At 34.5% G+C, this 19043-nt stretch overlaps 1 protein-coding gene across 1 annotated transcript in view; it reads right to left on the reverse strand.

The window, feature by feature from the left end:
- Nucleotides 1–19043, reverse strand: part of LOC137235482 (calcium-dependent secretion activator-like) — a 3515579-nt gene that overhangs the window by 2245945 nt on the left and 1250591 nt on the right. The window contains exon 4 of the mRNA XM_067758482.1: nucleotides 14639–14826. Coding sequence (XP_067614583.1) covers nucleotides 14639–14826 — 188 coding nt within the window. The remainder of the gene's footprint in view (nucleotides 1–14638; nucleotides 14827–19043) is intronic.

Raw genomic sequence — 19043 nt, forward strand, 5'->3', positions numbered from 1 at the left:
TTAGAATTGTCAAAGGAAAAGGCCGAACTACACCCCTCTCGTATGCAACAATTTAAATTTGTTTCATCCGATGTTAAGGTAACATATTATAGAACTCGTCACGAACAATTTTCCAAGTACTATACGAACGAGGACAGTGTTTGTTACTGCAAAGACATTGCTGGTCTATTCAAACAGTTTGGTGAACCATCTGATTCAAAAGAGTGGCGATTGTTCATAGACGGCAGTAAATTAAGTTTAAAGGCCGTATTATTGCACATTGGCAACCAAAAGCCATCTATTCCGATCGCGCATGCAGTAAATACGAAGGTAATATATGAGATAATGCAAAAATTGCACAAATTAATCAAATACGAAGAACATGATTGGAAAATATGTGCCTATCTTAAAGTCCTTGGAATGCTATATGGTCTACAAAGTGGATGCACAAAATACTGTTGCTTTCTATGCAAATGGGATATCCGAGCTCGTCAATACCAGAAGTTGGGTGGATAATATATAATACTTCCCACTTATAAAGAAGGAAAAAATAATTCTACCTCCGCTCCACATCAAGCTCGGGCTTATCAAAAACTTTGTCAAGGCTTTGGACAAAGCTTTTCATCATTTGAAGATAATCTTTCCGGAGATTTCAGAACCAAAAATAAAGGAAGGGATTTTTGTGGGACCCCAAATAAGGAAAATGATGACCAATAACCATTTGAGCTATTGTCACCAGTGGAGGCAGCAGCGTGAAATTCTTTTGAAAAGGTCGTTACTTCTATTTTAGGCAAACACAAAAGTCCTAACTACGAGATGATAGTGAACGACTTAATCAAAAACTATGCGGAAATGGGTAAATAAAAAAAACACAATAAAGACCATTTTCTCAGTTAACTTTAAAGCCTATCTGCCCGATATACAAAAAATTTGTATGAAAATGTTTAAATTTACATACGAATATATAGCCCTAAATCTGAATTCATCGTCCAGTTCCGAACAAACAAGAACGAGAAAAAGGTAAACAAAAAATTTGTTCTATATTGAAAGACAAATCCAGTCTAGGAAAATTATATACTAATGTGTCACTTATGTATTTATCTAATATACTTTTTTATTTTCTTTCAGGTAATAATATGTCTTTAAAAATTAATTTTCTACACTCCCATTTAAATTTTTTCCCGCAAAATCTTGGCGACGAAAGTGACGAGCATGGCGAAAGGTTTCACCAGCAAAGGAAAATGATTGAAAGTTGCTATCAAGGATTCTGGGATGTCGCTATGATGGGTGACTACTGTTGGTGTAGTGTAAACAGCCAACAATTTAATGCCAAATATTTAAATCAGCTAATATGCTACCCTGTAACAAAAATAGTCTAAGAGTTCATCAACACATAAAAAGGCATCTGATAATTGTTGCTGACATAGCCATTCACACGATTTAATACAGGTGTGTGTGCAACACACAACCAAACAAATTTGCATTCCAGAAAATTTGCGAACGTTGCATTTCCCACAGAAGTCACAACTCAACGCAGCACAGTGTTTCGTGTAGAAAAGCTAGCTGGACAAAAACAAAGTTCTTATTCCAAGAAAAGAGTAATGAGAAATGAAAGAAAACAAACAAAATAACGGGATTTTTGCTTCTTTTTGATATGTTTGCTCATATATATTGAGTAATTGAAGTAAGAAGGTAGGAGTGGCCGCAAAATGCATTGATTAATTTGCAAAATTCTTGTTGAATATTAAGATTCATATTTCTTTTAAGTGAACACTTTTACATAATTTTTTTGATGGATTCTAAGCTCGAAGGTAAGTAAAATTTTTTAATAGTAATTCTTTCGCAATAAGAGTATTTTCAATATATTTAACATTCCGTTATTAAGAAGAAAAGGTATTTTTTCTCTATATTTTTAAATTTAGGAACAAAAAAGTTACATACATCCGCCGACATCCGGGCTAAATTATACATATGTTATAATCGCAAGTATTCTCTAATAGTCGAAAGAAAAAACCATTGCGAATTCTTTGCACATCTATTTTTAATTTTTTTTTTTGTAGATTTAGTTATCTCTACATATCAAATAGGATGTATGTACGTACCAGCTCCGACGAGATATTTAAACCGTTAAAGCTAATCTACAAACGCCAAAAGCAATTCCCTGGTACAGGGAACAAACACGTAGCCATAAAACATACAAAAATAAACGCGCAGGGTCAACAAGATCACACCAAAAGCAAATAGGCGAAGATCATTGACTTCAACCTGCCACAACCTACCGCACCAATCACCAAGGCATAAAAACAGGTACATACAATGGATTGATGAAAATAAACCAAAACCAGGTTTCGGCAATACCAATGACGGCAACACTGCTCGTAGGTTTTTCGAAAATTCTGAGGCTAGTGCTGAGATTACGGGATTGGATGTAATGCTCATCAAAAGATTCGACACTCTCCTTCGCCCATTAGCATCTGGGTACAATATAAATATCCAAAAATTTGAAAAATTTGCGGTCGAGACTAAAAAGCTATACATAGATCTCTATCCATGGTTTAATATGCCTGTTACAGTTCATAAATTCTTAGTGCATAGTACTGATATTATAAAATCAGCAATTTTACCTATTGGTCAACTTTCCGCGGAAGCACAGGAAGCCCGTAACCAAGATTTGAGACGATTCAGGGCTGATAACACACAAAAGCAGTCGCGTGAAGCCACGAATAGAAAATATGTTGCTTATAAGATCGGATCCTTTAGTTAACAGTTTTAGGGAGATACCTAAGAAAAAATTTAAAAGTCTGACTTCAGAGGTCTTAAATTTACTGCCCCCCGATAATGTCGAGGAGTCAATGAATACCCCAGTTGTTTCAAGCTTTTACAGTAGTGTTGCTGATGTTCATGACTATTCCACAAGTGACTCATCCAATGAAAGTGATGATAGCGAATAATAACATAATTATAAAAGATAACCTACCCTATAACTTTTTGTTTGATCAGGTTTTATTCAATTTAAATCTATTGTCTTTTCTACTTTGTATGATACTTTACTTTTAAGTTTTTGTAATAAGTAATTTTCACATAATTAATTTAATGACTTACATTGTTATTATTATTATTGTAATTCACTTTTACATTCCTGACTGGTACTATAAAATAATTCTGTAAAAATTGTAGTGCCAGGATAAATATTCAAATAAATACAAAATATGTATGTACATATGTACAGTCACTCACATAAATAAGTAGACACCCCTTTTTGGATAATTCTTACAATTTTTGCTTTCGCAAATTTATTTTAACTAATTTCCCATAAGAAAATTTGTCACGATCTATAACAAATTATAAAAATTATAAATTATATTTAAAAAATTCGAAGAATTTTCATAAAAAAATTTAATTTTTTTTCCGAATTTTTAGAATTTTTTAGAGTATTGAGATTTTTATTCCATTCAATTTAAGTACAATAAAGTAATATTCTTAAGTCCTTTAAATTTTGTTGGATCTATGTCACTTATTCACATGAGTTACTGTATATGAAATAAGCAAATGTATGCATTTGAAGTAAAATTTTGGAAAAAAATAAAAAAAAAGAACATATGGCTGAAAAAATGACGTAGTTGTAATAAATGACTGCATATGAAACGGAAAATCTCATAAAAAAATTTTGTCCAGCTAGCTTGTTCTACACGAAACACTGTGCGCAGGTGTGTAGTTACATATTTTGTATCGAGTTGTATGTAGGTATGTAAGTATGCATGCTTAAGGTAAATATGCATGTAAGTATGTATGCTTAAAGTAAATATGTATGTAAGAATATGTTTAGAATAATTTAGTAGAAATAAGCTGACAATATTTGAATAAAAAGCATTCGCTCATTGATGTTAAAAACTGACAAAACCAATTACTTCATTTTAACCTTTTATATTGGATAAAAGAAACCGATCCTAATCTAAATAAGGGTCAAAACAAGACACATAACTTTTTCAATTATAAAATAAGATCATAGAGTTACGACAGAATCATATGTACATATGCTATTATTTGTAAGGTACTTAAGTTGTACTATATGGATATATTTATTTGAATGCTTATAACTTTTGTATTAGTTCATCGATTTTGTTGAATGAAAGCTTATTTTTTTGTAATAAAACAGAGCTTAGAGAGAAAAAAAATCTGAAAAAAATAAAAAGTTTTCGAGATCCTTCCTCGCAGAGTACACATTTTTTTATATTTTTACAAAAAAAAAAATTGAAAAAATCCTTAATGATTGTTCATTATCTTTGAATCTACAGGGCCTAGCAAAAAGTGTTGTATGCACAGTTTATAGCAAATTTTGCGTTTTAAAGGCTTTAAGCCGTTTTGGAATTGCTCAATCCGTTCTTCACATATATATGATTAATTGATTGTTTTTTTTTTTTTTTTTTGATGAAACGGTTATTCGTAAATGTCTCAAAAACGTTACCATAGTATTAAAAATAATAAACCTGATTTTCGGAATCAGGGGGTGATTTTAAATAGGAATTTTATAATGGCGCCTCTGGTGCATTTTTGGCTGTAAACTAGTGTTATCAAGCAACATTAACCATAATATGAAATCTATATATGAAAATATATGTAAATAGTTGAACGCACATACAAATGTTAAAGTTGTTGTTTAAGAAGGATATTAAAACATGTAAGGAAGGCTAAGTTCGGGTGTAACCGAACATTACATACTCAGCTGCGAGCTTTGGAGACAAAATAAGGGAAAATCACCATGTAGGAAAGTGAACCTAGGGTAACCCCGGAATATGTTATCAAATGGACGGTATTAAATAGTATTTTAAAAGCGAGTGTGCCATAGTTCTATAGGTGGATGCCATTTCGGGATATCGCCATACAGGTGGACCAGGGGTGACTCCAGAATGTGTTTGTACGATATGGGTATCAAATGAAAGGTGGTAATGAGTATTTTATAAGGGAGTGATCCTTAGTTCTATAGGTGGACGGATGCCTTTTCGGGGTATCGCCATAAAGGTGGGCCAGGGGTGATTCTACAATGCGTTTGTACGATATGGGTATCAAATGAAAGGTGTTAAATATTATTTAAAATGGAGTGGGCCTTAGTTCTATAGGTGGACGCTTTTTCGAGATATTGACATAAAGGTGGACCAGTGGTGACTCTAGATTGTGTTTGTACGTTATGGGTATCAAATGAAAGGTGTTTATTTATTTATTTAAAATTATAGGTGATTCAAAAACAGAGCGGTCGACTGCTAAAAGTTTAAAATATAATATATATATAGTGCTAGCAATACCCGGCGTGCGTTGCTACGCCAAAGAAAAACATCTGAGTTAGATTTTATCATTTAAGGAAATTTTTATTTATCTTAATGCTAACGGATAAACAATATTTTTGGTTTTTTCATTAGGTGTGTAAATAAATAAATTTTTTGGTGATCCAACTCGTGAACAGGCGACGTATAATTGGCCATGTGAAAAACACGAATTTATCAAATCCAAGCCAGCGATAGCTAGTGATTGCCCTTGTGCTTTATTTTTGTTCAAGTCGAAGATTTCGTTGGGCTTCCGTTTCATCTTCTCTGGAGGTAGAAGCTCTCAGACGATTTTGCTCAAGTCGAGATTCCCTTTGCTTCAGTGTTTCTTCTTCTCTGGAGGTTGAAGCTCGTATACGACTTTGTTCAACTCGAAGATTTCGTTGGGCTTCCGTTTCATCGTCTCTGGGGGTAGAAGCTCTCACACGATTTTGCTCAAGGCGAGATTACCTTTGCTCCAGTATTTCAGCGTCTCTGGAGGTTGAAGCTCGTATACGACTTTGTTTAACTCGAAGATTTCGTTGGGCTTCCGTTTCATCGTCTCAGGAGATTGAAGCTCGTATACGATTTTGTTCAATTCGAAGATATCTTTGGGCTTCCATTTCATCTGCTCTGTATTCCATCAAGTGTCTTGTTTTGGGCGTTTTTCTTCCAAGAGATGCTTTCTTTGGTGGCATTATTGCTTTTTTTTATAAATTTATGTCAATAATAATATTTCGTATTCGTATTCACTACCGTTTGTGCAGCGTCTTAATTTGTTATGAGATAATGTATTAGTTGTGCGACTTTATATACTCTCCGCAGGTACTTATCATACGAACGTATGTATATGTATTTAGGAAAATCCCAAGGGTGAGATCATTATTCAGGTAAATTTTTTTTGTAAATACCTAAAACCTTCAAATAAAGGCTAATAGTGTATTAGTGGAAGCAATTTCCAGCTTCAAAATTTAAACTTTCAAACCCTTTGTTACTCGGGTAAAAAACCTTTTTCTGTGTAGGTATTCTATTCATGAATGTTGTGAAATGATATTTGTATAGGAATATAGGGGAAGCAAATTATGCATTCTGGAGTAAACACTAGAGGCATAGGTATATGCGCGAAAAACAATAGTTAGTATACATTAGACCTCTATTCTATAAAAATTATGCCATATTTTAATTAAGACAAAATGCTACTAATTTACAAAACTCAACTAAATCGTATTACGAATATTATATTTTAGAATAAACCGGTTTTTTACTCAACTTATCGTGTTTACGGACGGACGGACGGACATGGCTAAATAAATTTCTTTTTTTGCTCAGATCATTTTGATATATCAATCTCGATTAGTTTATGCCGTTACGGATTACCGTTATGTGAACAAAATTAATATACTCTGTGAGCTCTGCTCAGCTGAGTATAATAAGAATAAGTAAAGAAGAATAAAATGTCATTTTGAATATGTTAACATAAATTAACGATGGAGTGGATTTTATTAAATTGTGTGAGAGGCAATATAGGGGAAAATGGGCTAAGAGAAACATGGTGAGAGCACCATTAGCAGGCTGGGAGGGGGTAGAGAGACGGAGGGGCAAATTAAAGTGGAAGCCCTCATCTGGTAGACATCTGGTGAGTAAGTAGTTTAGCAGCAGGTATGTGTCTACTAAAGGTAGTTGCAGGTCAGTTTAGTTCTGTTTTAGTTTTCTTGTGATATTTTCCGTGTTTGAGAAGAAACCTTTCCTCGTAGGTCTCAACAACCCCTTCAATTTGCGATTTACGCAAAGTAAAAATCTCTGTTTATTATTTTTTTTCTTCTGCCGACCCAAAAGTCAGTGCAGGAGCAAGAACCCCACCCTATTCGCTGAAGCATAGCTGGTTGACTTTAAACAAAGTATGCTGGAAGTTAACACAGAATCAGTAAATGCTTTTGCCAGGACGCGCCCGGTGAAACTTGATATTAATATACGATATCCTACCCTTGCAGAAGAAGAAAGCACTCTACCAAGGGAGACTCGAGTCACCCTGGCCCAACTTCGTTCTGGATACTGTAACAGGTTAAACTCTTACTTGTCCAGAATCAGCCCCGACACACGTAATATATGTCCTGCATGCGATTTGTCCTCAGATAACACCAACCATCTTTTCAATTTTAGTAGGCTCCATACTAGAGAGCCTCCGATTTTCGTCGTTCAAACCGTTCAAAAGATATTTGAGAAATTAGGCGCTTCCAATGCCAGCTTAACACGGAATTTGCATCACCGAATTCACCAAGTTATTAAAACAAAACACTAAAAGAAATGTTATATAATAAATTTAAACGCTCACTTCGCAAAATTGATCAAAAATATAAGTAAAGAACAATGAATTTAAATAAAATAACCCAAGGTGAAGATGTTTTCAAATTGTCCTTAAGTTACCCGAAAAAGGGGCCGATTTCCGGATTACCTGAAAAAATAAGCGAGATCAGTGATGCAATATCATTTAGTAGGTTTCAGGGGTTTAAGACCTCCTTTGAAATGATTCTCATCTCATACTTAAGTTGAACATATATGCACGTTTGAGAAGGGCTTGAAAATACTTTATCTGCTTAAATATAAAATACGAGTAGCGTCTGAAATGTTAATTCTGTAATGCTTGATCATTCAACACCCAAGTCTCCCGGTTTGACATTTCCTAAAGTTGGCGGCCCGATCCCCAACTAGTCCCTTGGAGTGAATCACATTGGATATAGCCTATCCACCGGGTTTAAATATCACATACATGTTACGGCTCCTGTTACAAATATGAATACGTAGGCACATATTTTAACCAGGTTAGGCTTTGTCCTTCGTAAGAACATTCAAAGTGATGAAGCAAACGCTTTTCCAAGACAGTCGAACAAATGACTGTGCCTTCTACTACCCTAACGTCTGCAAATTTTGATTTACATGTTTAAAATTTTATCCACGGTCTTCACCCATGAGTAAGGCAAGGATATTCACTTAGACTGTTTATGATTTCGGGGTGGTATCCTTGGCCGAATAGTTAATCCCTAACGTTTCAAGGTGTTTCTTTGGTGTAGCTCGGCAGCATATCGCAACAAAAACAAACGTCAGAAAGTCTTCGGAACTACAGCTAGAGCTTCCAGTGATGCCGACGAAGATATGAGTTCGAAGTTTGTTGTGGTCATGCGCAATGAATGGGGCGAAGCACTTATAACACAACAACAGCAAACTCTCGATACCTATCGGTATGCTTGCACGCATGACTTGAATATAAATTAAGGGAGTGGTAAATGCACTTAATTTAAAATAAATTGGTTTCATGCTTTGATTAAGTTTCAATTCAAGAATGGCTTCATCAGTGGTAAACTCCGTCAAATTAGGTCTTTAAGCTCAAGATGTGACAAAAATTCTATTAAATTGAAAATTATATGAGGGTTAATGAAGGTGTGGAAAATTTTGTGTGCAATTTTGAACAGTTTTACCTCGGTGAAAAAACATAAGTAGTAAAATCTTGATTACAGCCTAAAAAGGACCAATATTGAAAAAAAGAGACCAGCGGATCAAATAGGGTTGGAAAGGACCATTTTTGATCCAAATGGACCAAAGTGGCCACCGTGGTCATCATCGCCCGGCGGCGATAGGAATAAATCTATTGATAATACTGCACAGACATATAGAAACTTTTAACGAAAACCGAACAGTATAATACCCCACGACAGTGCGAATGTGAAAATAAATATAAGTATTTAAAAAAATAAAAATAAATGTAAGGCGCGATAACCTCCGAAGAGATCTAAGGCCGAGCTTCTCTTCCAATGTGCTCCTCTTGATCTTCCCTACGAATTGGCCGGACGGGACCTACATGTTTTATGCCGACTCCGAACGGCATCTGCAAGGCAGATGAGTTTTCACTGAGAGCTTTTCATAGCAGAAATACACCCGGAGCGCTTGCCAAACACTGCCGAGGGGCGACCCCGCTTAGAAAAACTTTCTTCTAATTGAAAAATCTTATTTCTAAAATTTTGATGTTGCTTTGCCCGGGCTGCGAACCCAGGGCATACGGTGTGATAGGCGGAGCACGCTACCATCACACCACGGTGGCCTCCAATATACATATTTAGAGGTAAGAAATAAATACTGTAATATTTTCTATATTTTTATTGAATTGTATGTTGTTATTAGTTGACCTGAGGTTTGGAAAATTAGCCCCTTACGTTTTTATACTCAGAGTGCTTTGCACACAGAGTATATTAACTTTGATTGGATAACGGTTGCTTGTACAGGTATAAGGGAATCGAGATAGATATAGACTTCCATATATCAAAATCATCAGTATCGAAAAAAAATTTGATTGAGCCATGTCCGTCCGTCTGTCCGTCTGTCCCTTAGCACGATAACTTGAGTAAGTATTGAGATATCTTCACCAAATTTGGAACAGGAGCTTATCTTGACCCAGAATAGATTGCTGTTGAAAATGAGCGAAATCGGATAATAACCACGCCCACTTTTTATATATATAACAATTTGGAAAACACAAAAAACCTGATAATTTAGTAAATAATACACCTAGAATGTTGAAATTGGACATGTGGACTGATGATGAGACTCTTGATAACAATTTGAAAAAATTTTTTTAAATGGGTGTGGCACCGCCCACTTGTGATAAAATCAATTTTACAAATATTATTAATTATAAATCAAAAATCGTTAAACCTATCGCAACAAAATTCGGCATAGGGGTTGCGCTCACTATAGGGAATGCTTTGAAGAAAAATAAACGAAATCTGTTAAGGACCACTCTCACTTTTACATAAAGGATTTTTAAAAGGGTCGTGGACGAATAAAATAAGCTATATCTTTGAAAAAAGAGCTTTATATCAATGGTATTTCATTTCCCAAGTGGATTTATAACAATAAATAGGAAAAACTTCAAATTTAAAAAAATGGGCGTGGCACCCCCCCCCCCCCCCCCTTTTATGACTAAGCAATTTTCTATGTTTCGAGAGCCATAAATCGAAGAAAAATTAACGGATAGTAGTTTTATATAAAAGATTTTTAAAAGGGTGTTAGACGAAAATAATAAGCTATATCTTAGCAAAAAAAGAGCTTTGTATCAATAGAGTTTTACTTTCTAAATTGAATTATAACATTAAATCGGAAAACACTAAAATTTTTGAAAATGGGTGTGGCACCGCCCCTTTTAAGACTAAGCAATTTTCTATGTTTCGGGAGCCATAACTTGAAGAAAAATTAACATATCGTAATGAAATTGTGTATATATATTTTGCTTATAGCAGAAAATATTTCTGGTAAAAATTGACGGGATCGGTTAAAGGCCACGGCAACTTAGATGTTAAACAAATTTAAAAGGGTCGTAGACTAGAATAATAAGCTATAACTTAGCAAAAAAAAAGTTTTGAATCAATGATATTTCACTTATCAAATTTTACTGTAAGAGGAAATGGGGAGAAATTTTTTTAAACGGGCGGTACCACGTGTTATGTAGAAAAGTAATTTATCTGAAATGAAATGTGCAATTGAAGCTCAAGCCGAGTATATAATGTTCGGTTAACCCGAACTTAGACACCTTTACTTGTTAATTACAAAAACCTGACCTCGAGCCAGCTTAATTCAATGATCAAAAATTAATAATAGAACAACAATTATTATTTATCGATGTTTAGCTTATGAAATGTTAAAAAATTAGTAAAAATTCAACGCACCATTAATTATACAAACATAAATATGCAACACTGAGCCCAAGTTTACAAAACACTTCCTAAACAAATCTACGCTACACACAAGTTAATAGCGACCGAATGTATCAACTGTTAGTTGATGTTAGTGTAAAAATGAGATATACTGAAAAAAGCAAGAGGGGTAGTTTAGTGGTTTAGGCAACTGCGGCCTCACCGAGTTATCCGTGGTTCAAGTCAGGTGAACCCTTTAAAAACACTAAGCAATAGCTTGACGATGACTACGTGTCGGTTTTCGAAGTGGTAGCATTGTAATATGCTAGCAACTGTTTCTTTCTTTTAGTTTATTTTAATAAAAAAATAGTAATTGAACAACAATTATGACACTGTGTGACACCAAAAAATACCTGGGAAGTGATATTGATGATGATTTGTCTAGTAAATAAAAATAAATGTAAGGCGCGATAACCTCCGAAGAGAGCCGAGCTTCTCTTCCATTTTGCGTCGTGCTCCTATTGATTTTCCCTACAAATCGGCCGTACGGGACCTACATGTTTTATGCCGACTCCGAACGGCATCTGCAAGGCAGATGAGTTTTCACTGAGAGCTTTTCATGGCAGAAATACAACCGGAGCGCTTGCCAAACACTGCCGAGGGGCGACCCCGCTTAGAAAAATTTTCTTCTAATTGAAAAATCTTATTTCAAAAATTTTGATGTTACTTTGCCCGGGGTGTGAACCCAGGGCATATGGTGTGGTAGGCGGAGCACGCTACCATCACACCACGGTATCCGACTGTCTAGTAGATCTTGAAGATCTTATATTGACGGCACACAAAATTTTCCCTGGACACCGCCAAAATCGTGAGTTACGGGTAAAATCCCGGTTTTTGGCTCTCAGGTTTTTCCGGAACTAGGAAAACTTAACAAAACTGTGAAAATGTTCCCAACGAAACAACTGCATCAACCCTGACTTGTACCAGAACTGAAAATTAGTTATTCGTTGAAAGAGTATTCATTTTCTTAAAACTGATGAGGTTGTTAAAATTTTCATGAAAACAAAATTTAAAAAAAAAATAAACAAATATACAATTGTATCGAAACCACTCAGAAACGTTTAGATGGCAATTGTTGTCTAATGACTCTAACTTATGTACATATGTGGTTCTCAACCGATTTACGAAATTTGTGTGTTTTTACCCAAAAACCACTTAACAAAAAAATTTGGATTGTTGGGTGAATACATGCAAATCCACACATATTCTAAAAAGTGTGTATGTAAATTTAAAGAATGAAGTTTTGTCTATCCAAAATTGGTAAAAAGTTTAAAATCGGTTGATAAAAATTTAAGGAACCCGATCAGTTTTCAATATATTTAAAAAATTTTTTTGTTGGTTTTTTGGCCTTTAGTTTGTAAAAATGTTTGTAAATTGTCGAGCTCGAGGCCATACAATATTAAATAACAAACAAAGAAAACTGTTTATTTGTATATGTTATATATTGTCGTTTTTTATTTATCGATATTTCGACTTCAATTAGAAGTCATCTTCAGGACTAGAAATACAAAAATACAAGTATTATAATAAAAAACATAAAAGTACATGTATACATTTGACTTACATCGTTGGATGTACCAGATCGACTAATTTAAAATTTGATATGACAAAAACGAAAATAAACATAAAAAGTAAACAAATAAAGGACCGTAATTATAAACAAAATTCTTAACTAACAACAATATAGCATAAAAAGTTAAACTGTGAGCGACATCCATAGCATAAGTATGTATTAAATTCCCACCAGGTAAATGTTGTTGTATAACACTCTCAGTATTAATTTTTGCAATTTTGCTTTACCAATTGTCGGTATGCATGAGCGCATTGGTCTGTGTCTGACTTAAAATTCATTCTTTTATCGTTGGGTGTGCCGATGATTTGAAGCATCTCCAAAATATAGCGTTTCGTATAATGTTTTTCTTGTTGTAGAATTTCTACCTCATCGAAATCCGGAGAGTGTCCAGTTGTTTTGCAATGCTGAGTGAGGGCCGTTTTGTTATCATTAGTGTGGTCCCTATTTTTTATGTTTGATTTGTGAGCGGAAATCCTTGTCTTTAGTTTGGATTTAGTTGTCCCCACATATACCTTATTGCATACGTGGGACCCGTCGCCGTTGCATTTAATTTTATATATAACGTCAGATTTCTCATATTTTCCGATTTTGCTTTTTGTATTTGTAAATATTTTTTGTAAAGTGTTGTTATATGTGAAGGCAATTTGAAAATTTTCCCTGTCGTACAAATTCGAATGCTTTATCCTATTCGACAAACCTGGTACAAAAGTGGTGGATTTATATATTTTATCTGGTTTGGCTTTCTTGTCTCTAGTCGTCTTGAAATGGCTATGTATGAATTGTTTTATAAGTTGAGCAGGAAATTCATTATTTTCAAGAACTTTTTGAATTATTTCAATATTTTTCTTATGGTACATCGCATCACTAATTGTGAGAACACGTCTTACGAAATTTTTGGCCGTATTTACAATTGCAGACTTGTCGTGTTTCGAATAAAAGTTTAATAACCTAGCGGAGGCAGTAGGCTTTCTATACCAATCGAACGTGAGGTGGTTGTTGTTTTTTATTACCAGAGTGTCCAGAAATGGCAATTCTCCATCTTTCTCAACTTCTAACGTACATTTTATAGATCTGTTGTATTCATTTAAGTTAGCCAGCATTTTCTCAATATGGTCCGTTCTTGCAATGGCAAACAGATCGTCTACATATTTAGTGAGGAGGCGTGGTTTATATGGTGTATCTTCCTCAAATTTAGTTAGCAGTTCTTCCATCACAATATCTGCTATGACCGGAGATGCCGGTGACCCCATAGGCATTCCTGCACGTTGTTCATAAATCTTATTGTTGTAGTTGAAGTACCTGTTTTCTTTAATACAAAATCGTACTACCTCAAGGAAAAGATCTTTGGTTAGATTTGTATGCTTTGTATTTCTAGTCCTGAAGATGACTTCTAATTGAAGTCGAAATATCGATAAATAAAAAACGACAATATATAACATATACAAATAAACAGTTTTCTTTGTTTGTTATTTAATATTGTATGGCCTCGTGCTCGACAATTTACAAACATTTTTATATTTAAAAAAGTTTATTCTCATTGAAGTCATAATTAATTTCCTTTGATATTAATCAGGGTTGGTGCAGTCTGCTTATAAACCCTCCAAAGTTCACAAAACCCCAAAACAATTGAAAAAAAAAATTGGTTCATTGGAAAAATGTTCACAGCTGTTAGAATTTTATTATATGTATACATAGATTTTTCGCAAACGAAGTAGCGGGCATTAGCTAGTAAATAATAAAATATAAAATTAATCAGAGGTTTTTATAATCTGCTTCGAATGAACAATACTTTTGTGAGCCACTATGTTCACACCTGTGTTTGGGAAAAGAAGGGGTAGGGACTAAGTTCCTTCACGCCCAATCTTCGTACACACCGAGGTCACCTACTGATCAAAATTGGCGGGCTTGTGCAAGATAAAGAAATTGTTTGCGGTACTGACTTTCCCTATCGTAGGGCGCGCCTTCCATCCTTATTAGTTCTCATATAAAACCCAATTAGGCACATTATTGGTAAATAAGATGTTTTTTTGTTATAGTGGTTTGGCTACCTGTTTCCGTGTACGTGACTTGCACAAAAAGCAAATGAGTAGTGTATCAAAGTGGGATCGATCATGTACTGCATTTCTGCTCTGTCCAATAAGTCCGACAAATAACACAAATGTCTGTAACATCCACGTACTCCATATCGTGCACAGTACTCATCCAATACAAACACTTGGCCCGGACTAAACCAACCCTGAAACGAAAAAGTTATTTAAATAACATAGTAAGATGTGTGTAAGAAGTGCAATATAATGATACCTACGAGGAAGGCGTTCCAAATAAAAAATGTTTAAATAATTTTGCCCTTTTGGTTCTGACCAGTTCAGGTTAGCTTAACTTTGCCACCTCCTACTCATACCATAAATCATTCCATTACAACGTCCTGCTTTCCAGGTATTTGGAAAACTGACACTTTACCTCCATAGCCCTGGTGACTTTTGTCACATAATTATCCTACATTTGCTGTCTGTTTTCTAATGTTTATGTAAAAGAAAATTTATACGCCCATTGGAAGGTACAGACTCATCTGCATTTCAGTCCGGTTTCAGGGCAGTTGTGCGACTGTCATGATTGAAATTCTAGATGATATACGGGGGTTTTTTATAACTACCAAATAAATTTGCTTTGCCTATTCGACTTCTCAAACGCTTCGCTTTAAACTAAAAGAAATGTTTGCTTTGGTCGTTGAGCAAATTTCTGGTAACACTATGGACTCATTCAGTCTATGTGAGGTCCTCGGTCAGTTCAACCTTACCTTACCTTGGTGAATATTCAGCAAGGCTTATGTATAGTTTTTGTAACATTGAATTTGTTTTATATTATCTATAATCTATTGCAAGCAACCTTGAAAAGAACGCTGGATAGGTTGTGAAATTATATGTGAAACAACAAAAAATAAGTTACCGAGTTGATATAGCACTTTCAGGTCAAATGAAACTTTTTTCAAGTCAAATGAAACTTTTTTCAAGTCAAATGAAACTTTTTTCATTTTAAATAAAACTTTTTTCATTTCAAATGAAACTTTTTTCAAGCCAAATGAAACCATACACTACTAATGTCAATATATTTATAACGTACTTTATAACGCTATTTATCAAATTTTTCTTTAAGACGACAACTAATTCTAATTAACCATATTGAAGGCAAAATTTTTGCCCAAATTTTCTTTGTGAATTTAAACTGCAGTTAAGATCAGCTTAGTTTTACCTTGCCTTTTGGTCGTTTCAATTTTTTAATAGATAAAGTAGCAGGGTTAAACGCTACGCAACTTATATAGTACAGTTTAACCACCCACTGAAAATAAGCACCTATATTTTTTACTTGTATCTACTCCTCTTATATATAAAGCACATTCTTCTTCTGTATATACTTCGTTAATAACGTAGGAATAAAGCAACGTCGAGAACAAAGAGAAGGAACCAAAGAACATGGTGTGAGCGTATTTCCTATTCACTTTCTGACACCAACTAACACATCGGTTGAATACTCCGTATTATGCTTTGCTCTTTGACCAGCGACTTACCAAACAACATAGAACGATAGCAAGGTATTGTGAGAAACATTACTTTTACCAACTATATAGTAGAGCATGTGGACTGTGGAGAGATCTTTTTTAAAAAGTGATTTTTCTACTCTGTGGCGCAGTCACATTGCACTTCAATCGTTTGGGCCTTTGAAAACAAAAACAAATATTTCATTATTTTTCATTGTATATTGTATTTAAATGTAATACTGAGAATATATACATTAGACTGGGTCGATTTATTAACCGATATCGCGCCATCGATTTTTCGATAGGATTTGGGCTCAGGTAAAAACTTTCCACTACGCATACCCAAAAAAATAATTTTCGAGCCTGCGAAATTTCATTTTTATTTTTTACTTTTTTTCGACTTTGATTTTTAAGGTTTTTTCATGACCTACTAAAAAAAATTTTCATATGTATATCCTGTCCGACCCAAAAACGTCCGTTAAAAACGTTGGTATACATGAAAATTATACAATCAATTTAAAATTTTATAGTGTTTATAGTGTTTAATTTGATAAAGTGTACCACAAATCGATGGTACTGATTTTCTATGTAATTAATGGTGCAATTTTTGTAAATTTTATTTATTTTCCATTTGTAATTTTGTCTACCGCTACATCTAAAAATATTACGCCCCTGATGATGCCAAGGAAATTTGGCGAAACGTTGGGCCGTAAGGTGGAATAAACCTTGTTTTTATTCGCACTACATCGAAATAGATCAGAATAGTTTAAAGGAAACTTAATCTCCGAAAATTATGGGATTATATAATGGAATATTTGTTTTTGTTTTCAAAGGGCCAAACGAGTGAAGTGCAATGTGAATGCGCCACAGAGTAGAAAAGATCACTTTTTACAATTATGTTTTTCAGCATAGTTAAAAAAGATCTCTCCACAGTCCACATGCTCTACAATATAGTTGGTAAAAGTAATATTTCTCTCAATACCTTGCTATCTTTCTGTGTTGTTTGGTAAGTCGTTGGTCAAAGAGCAAAGCATAATACGGAGTATTCAGGCGATGTGTTAGTTGGTGTCAGACAGTGAATAGGAAATACGCTCACACCATGCTCTTTGGTTCCTTCTCTTTGTTCTCTACGTTGTGTTATTCCTACGTTATTAACGAAGTATACACAGAAGAAGAATGTGCTTTATATATAAGAGGAGTAGATACAAGTAAAAATTATAGGTGCTTATTTTCAGTGGGTGGTAGTATATAAGTTGACTAGCGCTTAACCCTGCTACTTTATCTATTAAAAAATTGAAACGATCAAAAGGCAAGGTTAAACTAAGCCGACCTTAACTGCAGCTTAAATTCACAAAGAAAATTTTGGGCAAACATTTTGCCTTCAATGTGATTAATTAGAAATAGTTTTTGCCTTAAAGAAAAAATTGATAAATAGCGTTATAAAGTACGATATAAATATATTGATAATTACCTTAGTAGTATGGTTTCATTTGACTTGAAAAAAGTTTCATTTGAAATGAAAAACATTTCATTTGAGATGAAAAAAGTTTCATTTAAAATGAAAAAATTTCATTTGAAATGAAAAAAAGTTTCATTTGACTTGAAAAAAGTTTCATTTGACCTGAAAATGCTATATAAGCGATTTGAGTTGAGCTCGCCTAAACAATAATAAACCTAATAAAAAATTGGAAAACTTCAATCACCGCAGCAGAAAGACAAAGTAAAGACAAAGAGGTGAATCCAGTTTTTGTAAAATTCAAAATAAAAGACATTTTATGGTGTTTAAGCCGCCTCCAAAAATATCCAGACGGCGGCGAAATTCTTATGCGCAGCCGGGCGCGGCGAGTGGGAAGGCGCCAAAACCGACGAGGGGCCATCACCATCAAACAATGTGCGAATCGGCAGTCAAGTACTAACAATCGGCAACCACGGACGCGCTCCTTTGTGCACATATACATTTATTTTAAATATCTACTTTGAGTTTATCTTTATATATATTTTATATACGTATCTAATTTAAAGTCAAGAGTTAAGGGTTTGACAAAATTTAAATATACTTGTGTTGAAGTTTGCATGAATTTAAGTAACTATTAATAAATTGAAACAAGTAGGGAAGTCTAAGTTCGGGTGTAACCGAACATTACATACTCAGCTGAGTGCTTTGGAGATAAAGTAAGGGAAAATTATCATGTAGGAAAATGAACCTAGCGTAACCCTGGAATGTGTTTGTAAGACATGGGTATCAAATTGAAGGTATTAAAGAGTATTTTAAAAGGGAGTGGGTCATAGTTCTATAGGTGGACGCCATTTCGGGATGTCGCCATAAAGGTGGACCATGGGTGACTCTAGAATGTGTTTGTACGATATGGGTATCAAATGACAGGTGGTAATGAGTATTTTAAAAGGCAGTGGGCCTTAGTTCTATAGGTGGACGCCTTTTCGAGATATCGCCATAAAGGTGGACCAGGGGTGACTCTAAGATTTGTTTGTACGATATGGGTATCAAATGAAAGGTGTTAATTAGTATTTTAAAAGGGGAGTGGGCCTTAGTTCTATAGGTGGACGCCTTTTTCGAGATATCGCCATAAAGGTGGACCAGGGGTGACTCTAGAATTTGTTTGTACGATATGGGTATCAAATGAAAGGGGTTAATTAGTATTTTAAAAATGAGTGATCCTTAGTTCTATAGGCGGCCGCCTTTTCGAGATATCACCATAAAGGTGGACCAGGGGTGACTCTAGAATTTCTTTGTACGATATCGGTATCAAATGAAAGGTGCAAATGAGTATTTTAAAACGGAGTGGCCCCTTAGTTCTATAGGTGGACGCCTTTTCGAGATATCGCCATTAAGGTGGGCCAGGAGTGACTCTAGAATGTGTTTGTACGATATGGATATCAAAGAAAAGTGTTAATAAGTA

This window comes from Eurosta solidaginis, chromosome X (genome assembly GCF_040869045.1).
Source record: "Eurosta solidaginis isolate ZX-2024a chromosome X, ASM4086904v1, whole genome shotgun sequence".
Classification (NCBI taxonomy): domain Eukaryota; kingdom Metazoa; phylum Arthropoda; class Insecta; order Diptera; family Tephritidae; genus Eurosta; species Eurosta solidaginis.